Here is a 27025-nt window from a genome sequence, read left to right on the forward strand (position 1 = left end):
TTATCTTCTTTGAAAGTGTGAGAGCTCTTTCTAATATTTGGGAGATTATAACACCAAATAGGTGGTAGTCGGCACGTTTACATTTAAAATTAAGTAATAAAAATATATCTACAAAGTTATGTGATATCTACAAAGTTATAATTACACTGTGCAACATTTTTGAGCCAATCGCGTGCAAACAACTTCTGTCCAGAATTTTATGAATAGGCAAAAACAATATTTGGGTTTTGTTTTCTTAGATCGGGTTCGGTTTTTATGGACTCATCTAAACATGGTTAAATATCGAATTTTTAAAACAAATCGGGGCTGTAACTCTGAAACCAATCCGAATCTTGTTTTGACATCTGCAGCAAACTTGTAGATAAGAGCAAGAAGAAAATATTTGGAGGAATAGTGAACTAGAAAAAATGCATTTATTGCCTAATTCTATAATTTGTGTATATTTCGCAGCGTATCTCTCAAAATGTTAAATTGTTCTTAATGTTAGCTTTTGAGAAAATATTCTCTGGAATGTAATACACAACTCTTCAGTACATTATGTTGTTCTAAAATGCCTCTATCGCCTTGTTTATAGCAAACTTTTCAACAACAATTTGGTAAATATATCAATAATTAATTGAAATCCCCAACATGAGAATAAACAGCCTGTATGAACATTGTTTGAAATAAGTTTTGTAAAAGGTTTGTTATGAAATACCCCTTAAACAACGTGAAATAACCATTTTAGAGTTTCAGAATGTTCTGAAGAATTGATGGTCACATTATTTGGAAAACTTTTAGATTGGCTACTTGTTTCAACTTCCAACAGTTTAGTTTTTATTGACCAGAATTTCAGAAATTATGTAAACTTTTCTATATTTTAATGAGTTTGATGCGCTATATGCAGCTTTTCCTAGTTCATCTGTTTGACACATAAGCTCTACTACTTTATGTCTACAATATTGCTGAAGACTGCAAAGCAAAATTCTTATTAGTTTCGGAGATAATCGTCCGATCACGGGAAAAAGGCTCATTTTAGGTCGGTTTAGATGGGGCCATAAAATCTAAACCCGATCTAAGAACACAAAACCCAATTAAGGTTTTGGTAGTCTCAATGTGTACTTTGTCGAATGACAAAATTCCCATTAGAAGTTGTTTGCATTTCCAGTGTTGCACAGTGTTATTAAAAAAACAACTATTGGAGATGTCTACATAACAAGGTCTAATTATATTAAAATCGGAATAAGTTATAGAATAGTTACGAAAGGTAAAAATACCACATTGAACATAAAATGTATCATAACTCGAAGGTTTTGCTGTAGACAATATGGGGATTTTTATTTTAAAATTGAGCAGACAGTTAAATAAGACTTTAAAGTTTTAAAGATCATTTGTTGAGTTACCGACAAATGTCGGTAAAATTAAAATGCTTACAATTTCGGTAATTAACGATATTTGTGGGTAAGTTAGCGACCAATAAAGATTAGTTGTAATGTTCTAACGATAGCAACAGTGTTGTCAATTTTTAATCGAACTTTTCATTCATAATTTTGCGTTTTGATTTTACCAATTTTTTGTCAGTAACTCAAAAAATGAGTTACAGAATCGCACTATAGGTGTGGAAAATTTCAGACAATATAAATCTGGATTAAATGAGTTCGTTGCAATATGCCGACCGTAGGTTCATAGTGTTCCTTAAATCGGTATTTTTTATTTGCAATGACTAATTTTATTAAGGGAAATTATTTAACATTCTAAATTTGGGGTTTTTTGGTTACGGAATTAACCCGGGAAATCGGGAAATATTAATTAGATATTTCTCGATTTCTCGGTAAATAGTATTATTACAATTATTGAGTAATGAATAAACAATGTAATAAGCTAAGAACCTATGATGAGGATTTATATGTACGTCCCTTTTATACCATAGAATCAGAAATTGATTAGATTTTACAGGACCAAGAAATGACAATAGATTTAGAAATAACTTTAATCCACAAAAGTTTCTTTTCAGGGAAAAAATTATAATTGCCGCACCAAACGACAATTTTGTCCTGCTTCACATGTAAGTGCGAAAGGATATTTTTCTATTTTAAAATCTCATTTTTTGAAGCAATCTTAAACATAAAATCGTATTTTTCAAAACTTGCGACATTGTGATTCCCGTTTTACGGGAATGATAAAAAACGGGAGAACCCAAAACCCTCATTCTAATTTTCCTACATTCATGAAATTAGAAATTAGTGTGATGGATGGACAGAAATCTGAAGTTGCCTACCATTTTAATGATTATTATATTGTTCTGTACCACTCCTTAGTATATACGATCACTAACCGTTGGCTCCTGACTTCAAGCCCATTATGTTCTTACAGCAAAAGTTGGACCAACGCCGAAATAAGGGCCTATTTCATGCCAAAACAAGCAGTATGACGCGACCAATGGAGACAATATTATCGGACTTCACCGAAATTCTTGAGGAGTTATTGATTAGACACACGATAAGATGGAAAAAGAGTTGGAAAGTTTAAAGAAATGCGTCCCAAATATTAAACAAGAAACATACATACATATTGTACACTTAATTTTGACATGTAAATATTCCTTCAAATATTTACACGTCAATTAATATTTTCAATCATCCTATTCATATTTCAGTCCAAAAATAAAATTTAAAAATCAGTGTAAATTGCACACTTTATTTTCTCGCTCACATTATTTTTTTATAATGTTATACATATTGGAATGTAATGTACTTTCGATGAAGAGTACCTATTGGGTAAGAAGGTATCTTACGGTATCTTACTACTTGAATCGTTTACTATAGATGGAACTGTAGGAACAAGAGTTTTATATTTTTACAATGTATTATTTAATTTATTTTTAAAAGTGATTATTTAATAATAAGATTTTATCGAATGACGTACAATTTAAAATTAAAGTTGGGTACACATTGTCAGTTCTGAATGACAGCTTTGTTGTTGCTAGCAAGCCGCTCATTTTTGTCATTCATCATGCAGCCACAAAATATTTTGTGGTTGCTGGACGGTTGGACAGTTATCGATAATTGCAAAAAATCGTCCTGTACTTAACAAACCAGGAAAATTCAATATAATTATTGAAAGCTAACTTAGTGAAACTACAGTGTTCCAAGGAATTGTTTTCACAATAAGAAATTAATTATTGAAAAATGAAAAGTTGTGACAAAAATGTCTGATTTTTTGCCAAAATTGGTTGGTCGACTTCTTTAATATAAGAAGCAGTTCAACAAAAATAACAAAAACCAATAATTACATGTAATGCAATGAGCCAAACAAATGTTTTAAAAGTGTAGTGGATGTTCCTTAATACCACGTGTTTCAGTAAATATTTGAAAATCGTTTCATTTTATGTGTTTTATTGTTAATGCGAATCAAATACCATCAACTAACAAGAGCATTAGCTACATGATAGCCCCACTAATATGATTACCATGTGCACTGGGAATATCTGAAAAACTAAGCCTTCTTATTAGTTTTTTAGTTCTCGAAGAAGGACTACTATAAATTATAATAAATATTAGCAGTAGAATAACTCGATAAGAAGGCCTGCTATATTGACTAAAACAAGTAGGTACCTACCTACCAGTTTATATTTACAATAAACAAGGCAATCTAGGTCTATAACCAGGGCCCAAAAGTGGTTTATTCAACAATTACAATTTTAAAGTATGTATGTATGTACATATTTATCAAAGTACAATCGTATGTATTTTGTCCTTACAGATGAATTTCCACATGGGAGAACATGCCAATCGTATTAAGGATAAAATTCACAATAATAAATAATATGCATGATAAATAAAGGAAAAAATAAGCAACTTGTAAATTTGACAAATATAGAATATTTTTATATTCGTATTTATGGTACATAGTTTACGTTTAAACCCTAGTCCTGAATTAGAAACACACACGAATTCAGGAGTGTGGTGAATTCCTCATTTATGAGGAACGATGTGGCATGAAACATATAGACTTTTCCCAAAACAAGAAATTGAATGAAGCGAAAACACACAAACTCATTGCACAAATAAATAAAAAAGACACAGCTGTCAACGCAAAAACAAAATGACGAATTTATGAAGTAAAACAACTGCCTTGCCTTGCCTTCCAATTCGAAGGAGGAATTGAGTAGTCTCGGCCATCTGTCGTGGATGAGGGAAAGAGAAAGGCCTAGTCCACAGCAGCAGACATTTTTAAAATACATTTCCTATTAGATTATTCGAATGAGTCCAACCAATTGAGTGGATTTTGAGTGAGAGATGACAGAGAGATAGAAATAAAATTGAGAAGACGGAATACCATATAGTTTGCTCTTTCTTTCATGGGCTAAACTAAGTCCACTGACTTAAAACGAGAGAGCGGGTGCAAGAGTGATAATAAGTTTTGCTGTTGACGAGTGGTGTGTCGACAACGATGATTTGGATATTCTGCGGTTACCTTTTAATGCTCATATTTCTCATATCGCGTCAGCCGTTGTTTTGTTGTTGGTGCTGTTTCTTTTGGATGGTTTTGTTTGGTTGTTTGTGCCCAAAACGTTTATCATTCGCTAACAATGCCACCTTTTAATCTAAGGCATCTTGTTATAAACACACACAAACGCTGCAACCTTATAAATCATCATCACTCCATTGGACTTTTTGACGACGCCTTCGAAACAACACATAGCTTTGGTGAATGAAACGAGCGCTCATGTGGACGGACAGGCGAACGATGATTATGAATTGTGAATGGGCATTGAGGTATTGATGGATGCTTGGAGGCACTATTTGTCTGAATGCAAGTCTCCCACATTTTGTGGAGTCTCTGTCAAATCGCTCTCTTTCACTTTCTTAGTTTTTGTTTATTGGCCTTACAAAAGTTCCGTGATGTGTGTATGTATGTATGTTTGTTGCCCTGTTCTGGTTTGCTTGCCAACGCAGTCCACAGAGCACAGCAGCTATTATTGCTCACGATGGCATTTAACTTTCAAACAATGTTTTGAAATGCTTTTGCCATCAGTTAGGTTCCGTATGCGGTTGCTAAAAACGTCAAAAGAGAAAACGGATTTGTCTTTGGTGTGTGAACAATTGAGGGAAACAACAACGGCCTGTTGTACAATGCAATAAAGTCAAAGGTGCTCTTGAGTAGAAGTAAAGAAAACGAACTACGTGTGCCTTGCTCTATAGCCCTTTCTCCGAAACGGGTCTGTTCCATTCAAATTCTACTTTGCAATTTTCCGACCTCTGCCACTGAGAAAAGTTTCGCTGCCTTTTAAACGTTTTTCTTCGTCGCTCTGGTTTTGTTTTGTTGTTGTAGTAGGTCGATGATGAAGTGTTGAAAAGACGGATTTCTTTTCACCAAAGCAATGAGTGCGATTGTCGTGTAGGCAATTGTCGACCTGCACACATACACATGCATCCTAACACACGGACATACATACCTACAACGACAACATATCACAGAACCGTAAAAAGCTCTCAGTCACAAAGATCAGCTGTTTAGCTGACCATTACACCATCGGAGTAGCTCCTTCTGCTGGATTTCCATGCGTAACATCAGACCGATGCGCATTCCATTACAAAGCGAACGCTGGCCTCCCCCAACCAAAGCCACAAGCAAGACAACAGCAGCACCCCACTTGGTTGCCCCCTAACTACCAACTGAATGCACAAACATCTGATTGTGTACGAATTACGAAGCAAATAACAAACAAACAACAAAGTTGGCAACTTTACGCGTTCACATAGGGGCGCCGCCACCTGACATTCTGATAACTGCCGTCGCTTAGCATCTTCATTCAATGGTCAGCCAGACAATGGAACGGTTGTCGCAATAATAACGGAAGAATAGAAACCCCCAAAACGCGACCGATTGTAAAAGCCCGTGCTCTAGCCGGTAAATTTTCGAATTACGTAAATTTGTACAAAGTGTGTAAATCGATTCGATCAGCGCGAAAATTTAATACAGTAATGAACAAACATAAATAATAGAAGAGATGCTCATATTAATTGTATTTGTGTTCCAATAACTGTGTTTTATGTAGATTTCTAAAAAATGCTTTTGAGTCACATGAATATCAAGCAAGAATTAAAAACGGACGAAACGCAACAAGCCCAACATCATTACCAATTTCAATCAAGTCAATACAAAAAATCAGATTTCGATAGCGTCTCAAAAGTTGCTCATATCAACAACAACTGCAATTTATCTTCAATTCACTTGAAACGTGAAAGCCCCACAACAGTTACAAGTTTAAACCAAAGCCTCGACAATAAAATTTATACCATACTTAATAACAGGACCGGCGATAAAATCAACTGTCCTTTTGTCCTCGATACAACTAACACGACCACCAGTTCCTGCATCGGCGCCGCCACGGATTTCTCAATAGCAGCGATAATGGCGAGAGGCGGAAATGCCTCGAGCCGCGAACCATCAGAGAGGAGTTTGAGTGAGTAATGTGATGTGTACTTAATCGTTCTTACAACAAATAAACGCAAACACACACGTATCCATATATCCATAGAACTAGACACACATTTTTTTTCACGCTCATTTGAATATCCATCCGAAGAATCCTTTCGTTTATAGCCTGAATGCTTCCTTTGAAAACTGCCATTGCTAGTGTATGTATGTATGTGTTTCTCTTGTTGTTATGTTTGCCGGCAGCCATCCCTTCCTTTTCCGCTTTTACGACATTCAGCACACCAACACGTAGTCAGTCAGTCGTCCTCGTTTCGGACCAAATTCCATTATCTGTGATTAAATGCGATGTGATTTTTTTGTGTAAAGTGTGTGTAAAATGCGTACCAATAGTCAATTTCCCTCTAAACTTTTCCGTTTCCTTTTCCTATTGTTGCGAGGGTGTTAGACCATATACATATGTATGTATCTTCTGTTTGCCATTTTAAAGTAATAAATTTCGCAGATATTGGTCGTTGCATATTACACGAAGTAATATAAAACATTAATTCATACATTAATCAATGGATAATGTATTCGAAATCCTCGATGTTAGAAGAAATATATGCTGATAGATTTAACAATTTTCCCATGGCTTCTATGAGTACAGGTCCATACATTGCGTGGTACACCTACCATTCATACACACTCTTTGACTTAAAAAAATTATCGCAGATTTCAAACATTTTATTACAAAGCCGCAATTTAAAATCTGTCTTTTTTCATTTTACAAATTATTCGACAGGTAATCTACAGATGATTCAGAGAACAAATTCGATCCAAAAATAAATATATAGTCAGACGGAACCAATCTTATTATACGATAAATATGTTACTGCACTTGTTGTTGTCTGTACAAAAATATTTTCCAAACTGCCAGAAGCTACTATTTTTACTACGATAACATTTTTTCCTTTATGTTATCGGAAAAAATAGTAGATTCTTGCAGTTCTGAAACAGACAATACATCTACAGTTTCAGTTCAATAAAAAAAGAACATACATAGGTATATTAATTTATTGATTAATAACTAATAACTTTAGTATCTTCCTAATTTAAAGAAGACATATGTATGTATAGTAAGGTTATAACTTTTCTGCATTTTTACAAATATTGAAAATACCACCACATAGCCGTATAGAGCATAGAAACATATTAAGAAATACATTATCACTTTTCCCCCTAAAAAGTTTCCTCACCGATTGCGTACAAGTATTTCATTTCAGTGTTTTCTTATATGTTTTCCATTATACGAAGGGCACTAAAATCCTTCTGGCCTAGGCAACACGCAGTGTCTCCAGGAGTCATTTGACAATGTTTTTGGAAAGTTTGACAGTTTTTAACCTAAGCGTACTCAGGACAGTTTGACATACGACCATGCGTTGGGTTGTTTACAGTGGCTTGATTGAGACACCTACAAAACATGTTTTTGAATGCTTTTAAAACATCTTTTGGTGATTGCTGCTGTCAATACAGGATCCGAGGAGAAAACCCCATTCTTGGCACCAAGTGTTCATGCCCAAGGATGCCTCTATCTCACGGTACATAAAATGTCGATCTTGCATTATCCGTTCACGTAGTATACGTCCAATATATAGATTTCAAATTGCGATATTTTATGCGTTTATTTTAAAATAAATAAACCAAAAAAGTTTTACCAGCGATGAATCCGAGTATAACCCTCTCAGAATTCGCGAACTGTTGACATATTCTATATAACATGAATGAATCTTTAAAATGAAGTGTTTTAGGAGGGTCTCATAATACGTGCTGGAAAAATGGGTACAAATGGGTTGAAGGCAACAAGTTTGTTTATATTCCTTACCGATTCCTAACTAAAACGAAGCCTGACATTTTGAAGCCTAAAATTCGAGGTTTTTTGAATTTGTTTAATAATCCGGTCGCGCAACAAGATAATATTCAAAACTGGCAAGAGGATTATGGAACTCGTGATTTTACGTCGTTTAATGTATATCTCATGAGTGTTCTCTGTGCAGCATCCTAGCAATTGGAGTCCAAAGGCCAAAATTTGATGCGTACATTAAAAAAAACTGTTTTTTGCATATAAAATTTACAAGTGTCATTTAATTTCCGATAAAATACACGAATCCAACGCTTAGATTAATTAGAGAAGATGTGAAAGTATTATCTAAAAATATATACACCAAGACCTCGCTTTGCGTCGTAGATACGTTCCAAAAAACACGACTCAAAGTGAAACGGCGCAAAGCGAATTAAGATTTTCTAGGGAAAGCCATGTAAAGTTCGGAGATATGTTCCAGGGTACAAAAAACACTATTTTTTCTTATGCACACAATTTTAGGTGGAGAAATTAATTGAACAAATAGGAACCCTAAATGCTCAATTGGAGGTATTTTGGTCTATTTCGGCCAGAAAATGTAGCTAATACAAAATAACTGAAATCTGGCGATACCGCTATATGAGGGCTATAACAAAACGTTTACCTATGTTCTTCATTTTTGGTGGAGAAGTTTCTGCATCACTGGGAACAATAAATACCAAATTATAGCTAATTCTGAAAATGTAGCTAAAAAGGCCAAAATATCTGAAATCGGGCGGTACCGTTATATGAGGGCAATACTTAAACGTGGGCTGTATAACACAGCAAAGTCAGCTGTACTTTTAAACGGACAGTGTCAAAATCCACTGCCGTACATTTGTATGGGAAATTGGTGTTTTTTGCAATTGTGGATAAAGTAAACATACATTTTAATAATGTGTACGAAAATATCTCATAAAATGGGAGGGTTAGAGACTATTTTTAAAAATATAAAACATTTGTCTTTCTGTGTACGACTAAAACTAAAGTTTACTTTATCCATAATTGTAAAAAACAGCAATTTCCTATACAACAATTTCCCAAATTCCGGGAAAACTAAAAGTTAAGAAAGTATATGTGTATATACATACATATCAAATTGGGACAATGCACTGACTCCGCCTGCTTATAAAACAATGTCATAGCAGCATTTTCAGGAAGCAGCCGATGTCCCAAATTTAACTTTTATATTTCAAAAATGGTAAAAATTTGGAATAAAACCACAAAGGTTAATCTTGTAGAGAGTTTCCACAGCTACAACATTAGATCTAGTCCCATTCCGACAGAACTTGTCGTTTTCAAAATCCTGAAAACTTTAATAACTCTACAAAATGTGACGCTTTACCTCGATTTATTTACAAATCACTCACTCCTGCGATTTGTTTTTATTTTTCTCTTTATGAACATTGTAGTTTTATAATCCGCAATAACTTTCGATGTGTAAAACGGCGTTTGCACTAGAGCTTTTTGCCGGATTAACCTTCTTTATGAGGATTTATTTAATGTTTACGCTATGGAATTTACATTTGAAACTCAAACTCACTGGGTTAATCCGATTAAGGGGGTATAAAAGGGGTATAAGTACTTCTTATTTAAAGTTAACTAAGGTGATAATACTAAATAACTTTTTATATTACGCATAAGTTATATAATACTAAATAACTTTTTATATTACGCATAAGTTATATAATACATGATAAGGTTATGTCTTCATACAGTACGGATAATTCAGGAAGTTAAAATACAACATGGAATAAGTAACAGAGGCACCGAAATAGACTTCATTCAGTGATAAATAATAAAAAATATAATAACACCGCTTGATTTAAGGCAAACTTAACCAAAATATTTAGAGTCACACTTTCTAAATCACCGTATTTCCATAAATATGAATAAATTAATTGGTTATGTTTTACAGAAAATTTGAAGAACTAGGACAGCAGTATGGACACAAGCCATATTAACTTAAGTATTACACTTACACAAAATTTGAACTTTTAATTACAATTATAGGCCTTATCCACTATTTGGTACAGGTTTAAAGCTATGGAGTTTATATTATTCGAATATACATTTTAGGAGCAGAGATACATATTTATCTCTACAATAAAAATTTCAAAATATTGAATAATTCATCGTCTTTTGCAAAAACTCTCATCTTTGTCCGTTAATGTCAATATATTTGGTATTGATTTAATTCTAGGTCTTATCAAGATTTTCCCTTGAAATGGGTTCAATGAATGTCGACATACTTCCGTCATCAAAATAAATATTTCGAAAATGTCGATATTTGACCACATTCAGTAACATAAATTTAGGTTCAGGAGATATTTAATATTGGTTACTTTTATTCGAAATCCTCTAACTAATCTTTATTGCAATCCTCATTAACTAAATTGCAATTAAAAAAATATGTATATTAAGCCCATTACGAAACAACGGAGAGTTTCCACTTATGGAAACATTATTAGCATTATTGTAAAGGTGAGATGTGAGATAATAGAAGCGGATAACACTATGCAACACTGAAAATGCAAACAGCTTCTAGTATGCATTTTTTGAATGTACATATTTAGACTACAAAAACCCTAGTAGGGTTTTGTCCTGTGAGATCCAGTTCGGATTTTATGGCCACATTTAAACCGGGCTAAATCTACACTTTTTTGCATTTATCAGGCCTTTATCTCAGAAACGAATAGGAATTTGGCTTTGCTGTCTTCAGCAATATTGTAGCCCTAAACTAGTAGAACTTATAAAAAACCACATAAGAAAAACACTATCTAGGGTATCAACATTTATAAAATACTAGCTGAACCCGGCGCGCTTTGCTGCCCCGACTATGATAAAATATAATGGAATGCCATAATTATATTAACGTTTTTAATATTTTAACTAATAAATATAGGAGATATGAAGGAGTTATATACCTATTCAGGGTTGTTATGGAGCTACTATGGTACTTTTTTAAGTTTCAGGAGGTAACACTCCTTCGAAAGCCTATAAGTATTCCTAATGATTTAGATATATCATAATAAAACATAAATCTTAAGAAGTCTCTCAAAGATATGAAACTTAACAGCCTTGGTCAATTCCTTCCCAACTATAAGTATTTTCTGTAAATAATGATGACTTTTACTGACTGCTAAGTCTTCAAAATTTCATTGAAATTGAACATACGTAACAAAAACATTAAATCGACCGAAAATATATGTGGGTAGCTATATTCCTATATGAACCGCTCTCGATATAATTTGTCATATTTATTTTTAAACCAAATCCCGTCTTACATTCACATTTTGTGCATAAAATACGGAAAATCAGCCTGAATCAGTCTGAACCGATTTCGGTATAATTTGTCCCATTTATTTCTAGAACGAATTGCGTCACGCTTTCCAAATTTCAGTGAAATTGGACATATGTAGTGTGTCCAAATCTGAACCGGTCTCGATAGAATTTGGCACATTTATATTTAGAACAAATTCCGTCAGACATCCCAAATTTCAGCGACATTGGACACATATAGCGTGTTTAGAGCATCAAATACAGAAAATCGGCCTAAAATATAGATAGGAGCAATATCCAAATCTGAACCGATTTCGATATAATTTGGCACATTTATGTCTAGACCAAATCCCGTTACGCATTCCAAATTTCACAGAAATTGGACATAAATAGCGAGTTTGGTTCATAAAATACAGGAAATCGGCCGAAAATATATATGGGAGCTATATTCAAATCTGAACCGATCTCTATATATATTAGCACATTTATTTCTGGAACAAATTCCGTCAGATCCTCCAAATTTCAGCGAAATTGAACATATACAGCGTGTTTGGTGCATAAAATGTGGAAAATCGGGCGAAAATATATATTGGAGCTATATCCAAATCTGAACCGTTTTCGACATAATTCGGCACATTTATGCCTAGACCAAATTCCGTTACACATTCCAAATTTCAGCGAAATTGGACGTATATAGCGTGTTTGGTGCATCAAATGCGGAAAATCGGCCGAAAATATATATGGGAGCTATATCCAAATCTGAACCGATTTCGATAAAATTCGGCACATTTATGTCTAGACCAGAGTGAGGCAGAGAACATTTTTGGGTCTCTCTTGTGCTCTCAATGAGCGTAAATTTGTTGTTGTTCACAACGTGTTAGCATCTACACAGGCTGTGAGCGATAACAAATTTACGCTCACTTAGAGCACATGGGCTCTCTTGTGAGTCACAATGCCTACTCCTGGTCTAGACCAAATTCCATTACACATTTCAAATTTCAGCGAAATTGGACATATATAGCGTGCTTGGTGCATAAAATACAGGAAATCGGCGAAAATATATATGGGAGCTTTATTCAAATCTGAACCGATATCTATATAATATAGCACGTTTATTTCTAGAACAAATTCCGTCAGACCCCCCAAATTTAAGCGAAAATTGGACATATGTAGCGTGTTTGGTGCATAAAATAAGGAAATCGGCCGAAAATATATGTGTATGGGAGCTATATCAAAATCTGAACCGATTTTGATATAAATTGGCACGTTTATTTCCAGACCAAGTTCCGTCATACATTCCAAATTTCATCGAAATTGGACATAAATAGCATGTTTGGTACATAAAATAAGGAAATCGGCCGAAAATATATGTATGTGGGAGCTATATCCAAATCTGAACCGATTTGAATATTATTTGGTAAATTTATTTCTACATCAGACTTCGTCACGCATACAAAATTTGGAGATTGTATCTGTAACAGTTCTAAAGATATTTGCATACAAAATCAAAAATTTTTGAGGGTACCTCCGGTTTTGATGCCAGATCAACGCGAAATTTCAAAAAATGATATAGCCTATTTTCATTCCAGGCCATGTAGCAATGTACCCTAAACATTTACGTAAGATCTGTTCAGCGGTTTTCGAGTCTATAAGGCACAAACAAACAAACAGATCGATGGAATGGGTTCAAATGCAGATGAAAAGATCGGATCATTCACGACTTCCTTTGCATGGGTTCAAATGTTAATGAAAATATCAGATCATTCACGACTTCCTTTGCATTGGTTCAAATGCTAATGAAAAGATCGGATCTTTCACGACTTCGTTTGAACCCATGCAAAAGATGACATGAAATCACGTCATCGCATGGAACCCCTTTCTTCAAATTTTGCTGGGTTATAATAGCGTCCTCACATCCTGAAGGAGATATTTCTAGCATACGTTTCGATTGTATTCGATGATTTAGTCAGTATGCCTGAAAAGAATTTCTTGAAAGTATAAAAAACATTTTTTAAAATTATGTTTTACGACCAAAACCAAAAAATGGATTGCTCCGGATTGCCTGAAAATGATTTTGATTTGTGGTCTAAAAATCCTTCTCAGGCAATCCAGATTGCTGGGCGCACGATAACTTCCGAACGGATCAACTGATTCGGGCCGCAAAATGGCCTTCGTAATATTTTGTCCAAGCTTAGATCAAGTTCAAAGATATGTCATATTGGTACACTTCTTCTGGTACCTTCTCCACTCCCGAAGGAGTAGCCGAATTGGTTCAAACTTAGAATATGGACAATATCGGTGCGGTCCTTCAGGTCAGCATCAATTAAAATGTCTGATGGCCACGATAACTTATGAAACTTTGACCAAAACATTGTCCCTTTCTTCCAAATGTACGTCAACATCAAAGATGTTCGATATCGGACAACATATTCTGATACGTAGGTACTCCATTTTTCCTGACTTATCATCGTGTATAAGTCCTGCGGTGATCAATTAATATGTCTGATGGGCGCGATAAAAAAGAAGAAAATTAATTCCCAAATAAGATCCACTTCCAAAATGGACTATGTCGGTCCTTTCCTTCAGGTACCTACACCAGAAAAGATCAACATTTTTGTGCATTAATCCAAATCACATTTATTAGCAGAACGTAAGGATTTATTCACAACGTACCCAATCGTTAAGATAAATACATATGTACGTCCGGACAAGGTCATACAATTCCGAGAGCTCCCCTAAACACATAATTTTCGGGAAAAGGATTTCGGTGGTGCAGCTGGTTTTCGATCTGTCCATAGATGTCGCAATTCGCATTGGATAAAAAAAACAAATGAACTATTTTTTGAAAAATTTCTAGTATTGCAGTTTTCTGCATTTTCCCGGTGATTTACTAATACGATACCAACATTTTTCGTTTGTTTAATTTTTCTCTAACATATTTTCGTATAGTACCATCTACATGTACATAAGTTGTACTCTCATTCTCTATGCGCGATATTAATCCTTCAGTTTGTAAAATTTCTCAATCCGCTTTCGAAATTTCAAATTTCACATAATCTGCCAACAAATCATCAAGAATGTACCTAAATACAAGATTAATAGATTTTCCTAAGCCTGAATTCATCTCATAGCTTTTCTTGCAAACTTGGCTTCAATTTGTATAAACTAAACTGTTGTTGTTTTTTATTTATTGAAATAATAAAAAGTGTTCATAGTGCTGCTACTGCTTTTCACAACTGTATTTACGAACGCATACATACATGCATATGTGTATGTTAATATGTATATTGCTATTTCCATACTAACCAGCAATTTGGTCTTACTTAGTTCAATTAAATTCACATGAACATGCAGATTCGAAATTGTTGAAAACAGAGTTTCTTCAATAATTGAATGTGGCATTCATTAATTACAAACAAATTAACAAGTGAAACCAGACGGGAGCGATAGAAAATAATTAATACATTTTTGAAATGCATTAATGTTTTATCTTTCTGATGTGTTTTGTTAATAACATTTGCAATTATACGATGCGGCTGCATTTATCACCGGCCGACCGTTCATTTGTCGGATTCGCTCTGTCAGTATTTGGAAACATGCACATTTGAAAAATGTCTGATATTTGCATAATAATGCCATTCATTTGGAAATGTTGAAAGTTTTCTAATCGCTTGCTACCGCTGTTGTAGCAGTTGTGTCTTCTGCTACAGCATCAACGAATCTTGGTTGCATGTTAGTTCTTTTTTATTTACATCTGTGAATTGCATTTTGTTTATATTTAATTGTGACTTAAAAGTTCACGAGAAATAAATATGTCACGGCTTCCATATATATGTAGGTCTGTTATTTAAGCCAGAAATAATAATTTGCACGTTATGAAACGTCAACAATTTCATTTATTTTTGATATGAAGGAACAGGATAAACGAAGTCCTGAAAACCGATATTTATATAGGAAAATGTGAATAACATTAAGAGTTTTGTTAAGAAACACATTTTAAACTAACTAAAGTCCAATGTCAGAGAAGCCACTCCCACAGCCGATATATCAGATGAGCTTCCTAACTAACAGTGATACCGTTCACATAATTTGGCGATTGTGTGGGTTCGAATCTTCGGCTTACCTTTTTCACATGCAAACAAATCTTCGATCATTAAGCTCAACTCCAACGAGAAAATTAATAATAAATTTAAACAATATTCATAGGTGTTAAATCTTACAGAATATGTCTAAAGATGGTATAAGTAGTCATTGGGGATTATATACATATATTTAGGCAAGTCATCCATTTTCCCATCATATTCTTTTTGTACCCACCACCATACTGGAGGGTATATTATGTTTGTCATTCCGTTTGTAACTCTTCGAAATAAAGATTCTAGAACGTACAAGGTATATATATTCTTGATCAGCCATGTCCGTCCGTCTGTCTGTCTGTTGAAATCACACTAACATGTTGGTGAAATCTGTTGTAGCGCCCTAAAACCACGTTTTGGTATAGCCCCTATACAAAGGGACGCGTCCCATTTTGAAGGTTTTTTGAAGGTATTAGTCTCAATTGACCACCAAATTGGTTGTAATTTAGAATTTTGTGTATATATCATATAACGTACGCGTCATTTTAAGGAATATTGAATGTATCAGTCCTATTTGACTACCGAATGGTTGTAATTCCGTGTTTTGTGTTTCCAGAGGCTAAAGAGCATTTCTACCCAAAAAAAAAAAATTAGGTTCTCGTTTTGATTTAGCACCATGATACGGTAGGTTTTTGCCGCCTTATCCTACAGAAATGAGTACAATTCGTTATATAGTCTGCATAGAATTGTTGGTATAGGTTCACCTTTTGACATATTCCCAGTATAATGTATGTCCCGATTTTCGGTATTTTGAAGGTTTTAGCCAGATTATCTAACCGAAATGGCTGAAATTGGATATTTACTCTTCGTTGTGGGTACAAAATTTTCTTCTTGTGAATGGTCGGCATTGATACACGTTTGGATGTAGCCCCCATAGAACATATCTCCCGATTTTCTGTATTTTGATGTTTTTTGAAACATTATCCTACCGAGACGACTGAAATTTATTTAGTATACGATGTGGGCATAAAACATGGCTATTGTGGGTATAAATGCAAATTTTGGCATTTTTTAAGGTTTTAATTTACTAGATCCTAAAACGGGAATATCTGAAAACAAATACGTTTTTTAGTTCCCGAGGATGGACTACCATCAATTACAATAAATATTACCTATCTCTATCACGAGAAATTTGTTGTTTTACTCAAAATTAATGAAGATATAATGATATTTCACGAAACAATCGGAAATATCGCAGTAGGAGACCAATAGTCCTTAGAATACTTTGAATTTCGACAATTTCCAGAAATACTTACCTACTGACGTGACTTATTGGACAAATTTCGCGTACTCTGCAGTAGTACTGTGGCATATTTTTCTAAGTTGCGGAAAAATAATAATAGGTAGAAATTATTTGTTAAACTTTTAGACTCTTAATTAAAATTTATTCCATACTGAGTCAAAATCTCCTAAAATACTTCACTTTTTGGGGATTGTGTCAAAAATAGAAATGTTCCAAATCAAATTTCATTATGAGTTTCTGAACAAAAGAAATTAGTAGCTATAATATTTAACATCTCCCGAAGCTTTCACTTTTTATATATGATTTAGGACCATATTCTACCGTTTTTGTTCACATTTTCGTTATCTGCGGTCAATAAATTCTTTCAGAAGATTATGTATGCTCGATCCAAACTGTTTTTGAAATATCTATGGTGAATATATATAGGGAAAATATTGACAACCCAGATCGGGCTTTGTAAAATTACGTATTTTAGTACTATAAACTAAAATAAAGTAATCAGGATAAGTCGTAGGTTCCTGATATTGTTTTTGAAAATTCGGGGATAGTCTACGGCTATTGTCCAGTGAATATATATCTGACATACGAGTCCTAACATCCATGATTTTGGCATGGTACTAAATACTATAATGATGACAGCTACTCTTGCTCTGATAAAATTGGTTGAATTAACCCTAGAAACTGACATACATGTGTGTATAATGAACGATCATAACAAATTTAGTTAAGATATGACTAGTTACTTCGATTTCAAGGGTTTATTCAGTCAATTTTATCAGAGCAGGAGTAGCTGCCATCATTATAGTATTAAGGACCATGCCAAAATCATGGATGTTAGGACTTGTATGTCAGATATATATTCACTGGACAATAGCCGTAGACTATCCCCGAATTTTCACATACAATATCAGGAACCTACGACTTATCCTGATTACTTTATTTTAGTTTATAGTACTAAAATACGTAATTTTACAAAGCCCGATCTGGGTTGCCAATATTTTCCCTATATATATTCACCATAGATATTTCAAAACAGTTTGGATCGAGCACACGTAATCTTTTGAAAGAATTTATTATGAAAAACATCAATAAAATATATTTTGTGACCGCAGATAACGAAAATGTGAATAAAAACGGTAGAATATGGTCCTAAATCATATATAAAATGCGAAAGCTTCGGGAGATGTTAAATATTATAGCTACTAATTTCTTTTGTTCAGAGACTCATAATGAAATTTGATTTGGAATATTTCTTCTTTTGACACAATCACCAAAAAGTGAAGTATTTTAGGAGATTTTGACTCAGTACGGAATACATTTTAATTAAGAGTCTAAAAGTTTAACAAATAATTTCTACCTATAATATCTAATTTTGTAACGTCATTTTCTTAACAAAGTGATTTACTTAGATATATAGTTTGTTCTAGGACTTATAGTGAAATTTTGTGTAGAATATTTCTTCTTTTAACGACTTTCGTCTAAAACTAAATGTCATGTTACTTTCATGCATCAACCCGAAAAAAGAACAGAATTAATTTATTCAAAAAATATTTGGGTGTTTTGTTGGCAAACTTGATGTATATATTTTCTTGATATATATTGCAAATACATATATCATTTATTCGGCGACTTATATTAAAATTTGATGGAGAATATTTTTGTCTTTGTGGGACAAAACTTAATAAAATCAGATAAAGTACATTAATACTAAAACGTGATTTTACTTTGGCAGATTCCTGACGTTTAGGTACGATTTAGAGTTTTGGTGTATTCGGGGACCTATAGTAAAATTTTATGACAAATAATTTTGTAGAATATTTTGATCTGATACGATCTCATTTTAAAGGAGGTTTTAAACGTTTTTGAAAAAATGGACCAAAAAGACCCCTTTAGTGACTCGCATGAGGGTTATTTTTTTCATAAAAAAATACCCCGCATTGTTGTCAGTAATATTGCCAAAGACACTTTATACCTAAAATGCAAGGATTCAAAGGAATCTGATGTCGAATATTTCAAAACCTGTAAAAATGGGCGAAGCTTGCCACGCCGATACACGTGTCTTCTTTTTTCGGTCCTCTTTCATAATCTGTGCGGGGTTTCTTGCAATTTAAAAAAAATAAATTTTGTTGTACAGTGTTATTTGCACGTAAATTGCAAGTTGTACTCACTACAAAAAGTATTTGGTTTGGTTTTTGCTTAAATGTTTGTAAATCATCGAAATAATGGTCGTAGACCCATACTTGTATATACCAAAATGATTGTCTCGAGCTGAGTCGATCTGGCTATGTATGTCCGTCCGTCTGTCCATCTAAACCTTGGAATCACGCTACAGGTCGCAATTTTGATCGAATCGTCACCAAATTTGCATGTTGATGCGGGTCCCGGAGGTGAAGAAGCCTATTGATTTTGGTGATGGTCGGATATATATTCAGGGTCAACGTTTTATTCCAAAGCGAATATCTGCGCTTCTATAGGTGGTATTCCAAAAGCACGCTAATGGATGAAGAGAATGTCACCTTTATAATGATGCAAAGTAGGTTGATGTGGGTGGTCAAACAACGGAGATATCGCAATAGTCGTCAATCCTAACAATTTTGGCGACATTTGAAAAAAAGTCTGACAATAAAAGTTGAACATCTTACTATTACAATGAAGAAAAGTAGATTCGTGTAGGGGGTCAAACAACGGAGATATGGCAGTAACCGCTAATAGGTATGTCCCATTTTTAATTTTTTGTGTAATCGCGCTACAGGTCGCAATTTTGATCGGATCGTCACGAAATTTTGGGTGCTGATGGGGGTTTCCACTTTTTATTTGAAATGTACTGACGAATATCAAAGTGTTTCAACAAAAGGAACCTATGTTTATGACCATCTTAGCGGTAAATTAATGCAAAATGCGGTATTGATGGTAATATATCAGATTTATCGTAAATAATATTATAATTGTTATTTTAATGACAAATACCTTTGACTCTATTTTGTGTATTAAAAACATGTAAAATGCAAATCAAGAATACCGGCAAAGCTTTCAATCAGTACTAAGTATATTGTCGATAGTAGTCAAAAAAAAAAAATAATTATTAATTGTCTTGGTTCTTCTGTTATCCTAAAATCCCTGTGGAGCATAGGGCCTCAACCATTCTTTTATATCGAACTCTGTGGTGAGATGCTTAATTGACGACGTTCCGTGTTTTGGTTCGCCCAAAGTCATTTGATAGTATATTTCTAAAAGGAATGTTTATTAGGGAAAAGCTTATGTAGGGTATCAACCAGTCGGCCCCGACCCGACTATAGTCTTTGCTCACTTTTTTGTAAGATGCATGTTTTGGCACCCAGAACCATAAATACTAATGTGCAGTCAAGACCCTCAAAAATTAAATCGAGATATACCGTTGTGTGGAAGCTACACTAAAACATTGATCTAACTTTACATTTTTTAAACATACATGTATTTTTTACCAATCCCACTTTTTTATTCCTTAATACGTATGTACAAAAACTGTTTTTCGCCTTATTGAATAAGGAGTACACATTCGGAAAATATTACATTTATTTTGTACTGTTATGCCAACTGACATTTGCTAAGAAAACCAAAAAAATACATACAAAACAATTAGAAATGTTAGATGTGTTATATGTACCTAATATAATAAATTTAAAAAGATCCCAATAAATTTGCGTATTTTTGGTGCATTAATGAAAAATAAGGCTTAAAGCACATTATTAGGGATTATTGAAATACTTCGGTACCTTAATAGGCTTGCAGTGGGGGTAAAGCATGAAATTCGAGCAATTCCTGTATAAAATGTGCATAAATTAACGTTAAAGTTGATTTTACTACTAATGTCCCTAATTAGCTGGCTAATATGGACCATTTTTACAAAAGTGGATGCCCTTCCCCCCAGATGGGTGTCTCAGTATATTTTGACATCACTCGATAGTACTTATACCAATGTCTTATATACAAAGTGTATTCCAAAAAATTTTCACATCTTTAAATGAAATGGAGTAATTTATTAAACTGAATAATTGACCCCACTCTATATACTAGCTGACCCGCGTTGCTGGCCCTTTTTTTTTTGGTTCTCCATGTAAATCTTAGTTAATTATATGTAATTATATATCTGTCTGTCTATCTTTCTCTTTTTCTTTCAATAGGCGTAATACTAGCGCTCTCAATAGTGGCCCTATACTGGAACAATCACTCCGGAACCGCTGTCTTCATTACTTTAAAGGGGAGTTCATAGACTACACTTTTCACCTTTCTTAGTTATCTCTCATCATCCCAAATTTTGCACTGAAGAAGTGTGTGAGCTGAATTCTCGAGTCAAATGAAATGCAAACTCAGCTATTTTATTTTTTGTCTATTCAAGGTTTTACGTGTGGATTTATTTTTAAAGTCCATCTACCCTGAACACCCTTATATCATGAGTACTGAAATTCTTAAAACAGCAAAATTGGACGTGCCTTGTGTTAACGTGCATGTTAACTCCCTTTTTGTTTGTTGGTCCATTTGGAAATTACTTTCGTTGATCGTATATATAACCCGGCCAGCACAGATGCTTACACAATTGATTGCTTCTTGCAATGTTCTCGCTGAAGACAGGAGCCTAGTAAGTCACTTGCACATAAGCTACTGTAGCTAGTAACCTCAGTAGGCAAAAGTTCCCTGAAAAATTCACCTTATTTTAAAAAGGCGATACTTGAATTTTTTCTCTAATTATGAAATTTAAATTCTATGCAAATGCGCAAATGCATATACGGTTAGGGTGGTCGTAGAGAAAATCTGTTTAGGCAGAAATTCGTTTTATCACAAAACAAAACGAATTAGGCCCAGAAATTTTTGCACATTTTGCATATCGTGCATATTTTTACATATTTGCATAAAGTGAGCATATACAAAAATATACACAAGGATTTGTGGTCTAAATATCCCACCGAAATGGCTGACATTTGGTATTAAGTCTTCATTAGGGGTATAAAACTTTACACCTGAAATTTGTCCGCATACGTCCACGTCTTCGTATAGGCCCCATAGAACGGTACCTCCCGATTTCCGGTATTTCGAAGGTTGTGGCCTCAATATCACGTCGAAATGTCTGAAATGTGGCATTTAGTCTTTGTTGGGGGCAAAAAACTTTCCACCTTTGTGGCTGTGGTTATACATTTCTCTATTTTAATGACATGTCTGAAGAGGATTTTAGACAGAAAAATTGAACACACAAACATATGCATAAATTTTGCATATGCACATATTTTTTGCATATGCAAAATTTATGCATTTTGCATATGTCATATGTTTCGATTGAAATTTAATCAGAAGCCAGAAATATGCCTACTCCCAAAATTTGACATGAATCGCACCAAAAATAGGGGTTGCATAAAATTCCGCTCTCTGTTAATGATATAATAGGAAATAACATGCCAAAGCATTGGTGAAAATGACATGTCAAAGCTTTGGTGGAAATGACATGCTTTGGATAAAAAATTAATTGCATCTTTTGGGGTCCACGCTCATATAAAATTCATCGATGAAGATGCTAAAAAGATGACATGCCAGATCACTTGCACCCATGATCGAATGACATCTTTGGCATCGAACATTTTGCTGGGGTAAGCAAACGGCTTTGGAATTTACGTTGTTGTATGTCTGGGAATTTTTTGCAGATTCTGAAACTACAATATTTATAGATGAGAAAAATAAAGAAATCGCCGGAGCGCTTTTTAAATAAATCGGGGTCAAAGTTCACATTTTTAGGATTCTTCGTCTCATTCCAAAGCAAAATTCGAAAACCTAAAATAAACCTTAAAAAACTTTGCAGGTGTAAGCGATTTTTGTTCAAAATTAGTTAAGGCGCACCGTCCAGTCCATTGTCCCAACTTGAACTTCTATATCTCAAAAATGGTAAGAGCAACGAAAATATCATAAAGGTCAATCTTGTAGAGAACTTTAACTGTTAAAGCATTTTTTAGTCCTATTTCGACAGTGCTCCGACGATATTTTTGTTTTTTGATTTTTGTCATTTATGAACATTGTAGTTTCGGAATCCGCAACAACTTTCCAAGTGCAAGCCCCTCTCATTTAAAGTTAGTTCAGCCTCACCGTGCACTTTTATTATAGTCTTTTTCGGAGTACATCTTACCGAAACATAAATATTTACCTAAGAAGAAAAACGTTTTTGTTCCGGGACAATTTCTTCCAAAAAAAATATTCGCACTTTTTCACACACTATTTATTGTTTACTAGAATTCAGTTCATATGAGGTTATTTTATCCTAGTACCCAGATACAACTGTGCAGGAGATAGTAAATAGACAGTGTTTCCTCATTTTTTTGCCTTTTCATTCTTCCTCTCAGACGTGGGCAACAAAAACATATGTACATCAACTGTACTATAATTATGTAGTTTTGAGGTTTGTTTAGTTTACAAAATAAATAAATCCTACTTTTGTTTTAATAACATCAACATGTCGTAGCATTTGTCATAAACAACTTTAATATTGGAAATGCAATATGAATTGTACTGATGTGGCGTGTCGAAATACTTAATTGTAAGTTGTTTCATTCAAAATGACATTGCTTTGCACTTTCGACTCCATGTTCAACAATGCACAGTTTTTGCTACACAACAACTGTGGACCAAACATTCCAGTTGAACAGATTGGCAATGATAGGTGCAATCAATACACATACATACATATTCAAATATATCAATCACAACAGATTCAACGCCCTGATGTGATGATGCTGATCGTGTATTTACGAAAACATTGCAATCAATTAAACATTTTCCCATTCAAACAATTCAATATAATTTTTCACACATGTATTTATATATATGTATACTTATGTGTATTTTGCAATAGGTCCATTGTCACTGGAACGCTTTCCCGACGGCGAAGATGACGGTGATGTCGATGTTGTTGATTGCAGTGATACTGAGTCAGCGGCGTCCGCAGTACGAGTATCGAGAAACAGTGGTCCAGCGCATATCCAAAAATCAACATTTAAACATAGACTAAACTACAGCAACGATAGCGGAAACGGAAGTAACAGTCATAACCACAGTTCCAGTAGCAGTCGAGGGAGAGCGTCACCTCAAAGCCCAACTCAGACGGAAGATGATCGTCTATCCCCAGAGCCAGCGAAGGTAAAACGCAAAGTTAGCAAATCCATTTAGAGCCCATAACGAACACAAATTAATGCCCGTCATTTTTTAGAGCTCTCCTAAGATAGTTGGTTCCTGCAACTGTGATGACTTGCTCCCCATACAATGTCATCTGGAGACCAAAGAGTTGTGGGACAAGTTTCACGAACTGGGCACTGAAATGATCATAACTAAAACGGGAAGGTAAGTTTCACAAACAAAAGTTCGTGTCACGACCACGATAAGTTCAACAAAATATTTCAAATAGGCCCACGAATGGATATGTTTCGTTCACAAGTATTGCGTTAAAATTAATTTAAGCAAATATAAAGCTAATAACTCAACATGATAATACAATTAAACAGCTACATTTACTCCCATCAACGCTTCACCTTTACCTTTAACTAAGAAAAACGCAATAGAACACAACAGAACCGGGCTGTCAAAGCCTTATCCCTTTGTTTGTTGTTTATGTGGAGTACACTTACACTCTCTAATCAGACATGAAAAATGATCACAAGCACGAATTTGATTATGCACTCCGAAGTTAAGTTTCTACACAAAACTACGTTGCTGACTAGAACATTGGCTCTAAATTCGAATCCCCAATCTTCGATGTCATTGTAGTTTACATTTCTTGACCTGCAAACGTAACATGCACTGCAATTCAATTAAAATACCCAGCAATTTATTTTTATAGTGGAGTTTAATTAATCCTATAATTTTTCAAAGTAAAATAAAAGAGTTTTTAAGACCTAAAAACTTTCCATATCTATCCACACAGACAATGCGAAGACCTAATTTCATTGCCTTTTTGTTGGTGTGAACGCAAAAAGTAAATGTCGTAAGGAAAATGCCAAACATGTCACATATATTAGCGATTCTGTAAGGATAAAATATTACAGCACATATGACATTGATGGCTCGTGTGTACTTGGCTTATGTAATTATCGTCAACTTAAGATTCATCACTAAGCCAGGTTTGTTAGCTAAACAACCAAAAACTAAGTTGGGTTTGTTAATCTATCTATAAAATATACAGTCGAAATCCCTTATAAAGACATCGTTTATAACAACATATCGGTTATAACGACGAAATTCAAAAGTCCCGAATTTCCACCAGGGTTTCAGAGTCGTAAAAAAAACTGGCCTGGAGTCGGAGCCGAAGGAAGAATGATTCGACTCCGAAACCCTAATTTACACACAAATAAATATCGCTTGTAACGACATCAATTATTACGACATATTCACTAGATGCGACACAAATGTGCACAATTTCAAATATTTTTTTGTTGAAATACGATTTTTACACATAAAATGTTCAAAATTTAGGCATTTATAGTTGTAGAACACTGTGCAACACTGGAAATGCAAACAACTTGAGACTACAAAAACCTTAATGGGGTTTTAATTAATTAATTGGGCCTCATCTAAACCGGCTTAAAATAAGCCTTTCTCCAGTGATCGGACCTTTATCTTCGAAACTAATAAGAATTTTGCTTTGCAGTCTTCAGCTATATTGTAGCCCTAAAGTAGTAGACCTTATGTGTCAAACAGATGAACTAGGAAAAGCTGCATCTAGCGCATCAAACTCGTTAAAATATAGAAAAGTTCACATAATTTCTGAAATTCTGGTCAGTAACAACTAAACTGTTGGGAGTTGAAACAAGTAACCATTCTAAAAATTTCCAAATAATGTGACCATCAATTCTTCAGAACATTCTAAACTCTAAAATGGTTATTTCACGTTGTTTAAGGGGTATTTCATAACATACCTTTTACATAACTTATTTCAAACAATGTTCACACAGGCTGTTTATTCTCATGTTGGGGATTTCAATGAATTATTGAAATATTTGCCAAATTGTTGTTGACAAATTTGCTATAAACAAGGCGATAGAGGCATTTTACAACAATATAATGTTCTGAAGAGTTGTGTATAAAATTCCAGAGAATATTTTCCCAAAAGGTAACATTAAGAAGAATTTAACATTTTGGGAGATACGCTGCGAAATATACACAAATTATACAATTTTTAGATATATTATAAAACTGAGGCAATAAATGCAGTTTTTCGAGTTCACTATTCCTCCAAATATTTTCTTCTTGCTCTTATCTACAAGTTTGCTGCAGACGTCAAAACAAGATTCGTATTGGTTTCAGAGATACAGACCCGATTTGTTTTAAAAAATCGATCTTTAACCATGTTTAGATGTGGCCATAAAAACCGAACCCAATCTAAGAAAACAAAACCCAAATATGGTTTTGCCTATTGGTCCTCTACTTTCATAAAATTCTGGACAGAAGTTGTTTGCACGCGATTGTCTCAAGGATGTTGCACAGTGTAATCATTCACTTTAGATAAATGGGTTCACAACTTTAGCACACTTTATGCGTAAAAATCGTATTTCAAAAAAAAAAGTTAAAATTTTACACATTTTTGTCGTATATTGTTGCAGAAAGTTTAGCTAAAGTATACACAGACGGCTCACAGTGTCACGACCGTGGCCAAAAATGGTAAAAACTAAATACTTCGTTGAACAAATTTATTGATGGGGAGTGATAGAAAACATATTAATTAAGAAGAATCTGAATTTTGGTACTGATACGTGAAGTAGTTTTTGCTATATGAGGATTTAAATCCGATAATTTTAGTTAATACGTATTTTTGTGTGTTTTTTTTCTAAAATTAATAAATTATATTATGCGTTAATATTTAAAATTTAAAAGTAACGGTTGCTACAAAAATGGTTCCTAAGTTCTCTTGGGATGAAATAAACTTGGCTACACTTTTGTTTTCATGTAAATATTAATCATATGGTGTTTACATTTACCCAAACATGTATTACTAAGTTTATTACTTTTCTGAAGCAAATGTTAAATTGAGTGGAGTGGGAAAAAATTGTATAAAAGTGT

General features: G+C 34.0%; 1 protein-coding gene across 2 annotated transcripts in view; it reads left to right on the top strand.

Moving 5' to 3' along the window:
* The first annotated feature begins 4036 nt into the window (after positions 1–4036).
* Positions 4037–27025, top strand: part of LOC141392048 (T-box protein H15-like) — a 35111-nt gene continuing 12122 nt past the window's right edge. The window contains exons 1-3 of one of the 2 annotated variants that reach the window (XM_073964983.1): positions 4037–6448; positions 23829–24112; positions 24183–24313. In XM_073964983.1, coding sequence (XP_073821084.1) covers positions 6052–6448; positions 23829–24112; positions 24183–24313 — 812 coding nt within the window. In that variant the 5' untranslated portion in view covers positions 4037–6051. Of the gene's footprint in view, positions 6449–23828; positions 24125–24182; positions 24314–27025 lie in introns of both variants that reach the window. The other variant, XM_073964982.1, reaches the window with a different exon arrangement.

Source organism: Musca autumnalis, unplaced genomic scaffold (genome assembly GCF_047663935.1).
Source record: "Musca autumnalis isolate F117 unplaced genomic scaffold, ASM4766393v1 scaffold_2, whole genome shotgun sequence".
Taxonomy (NCBI): Eukaryota; Metazoa; Arthropoda; class Insecta; order Diptera; family Muscidae; genus Musca; species Musca autumnalis.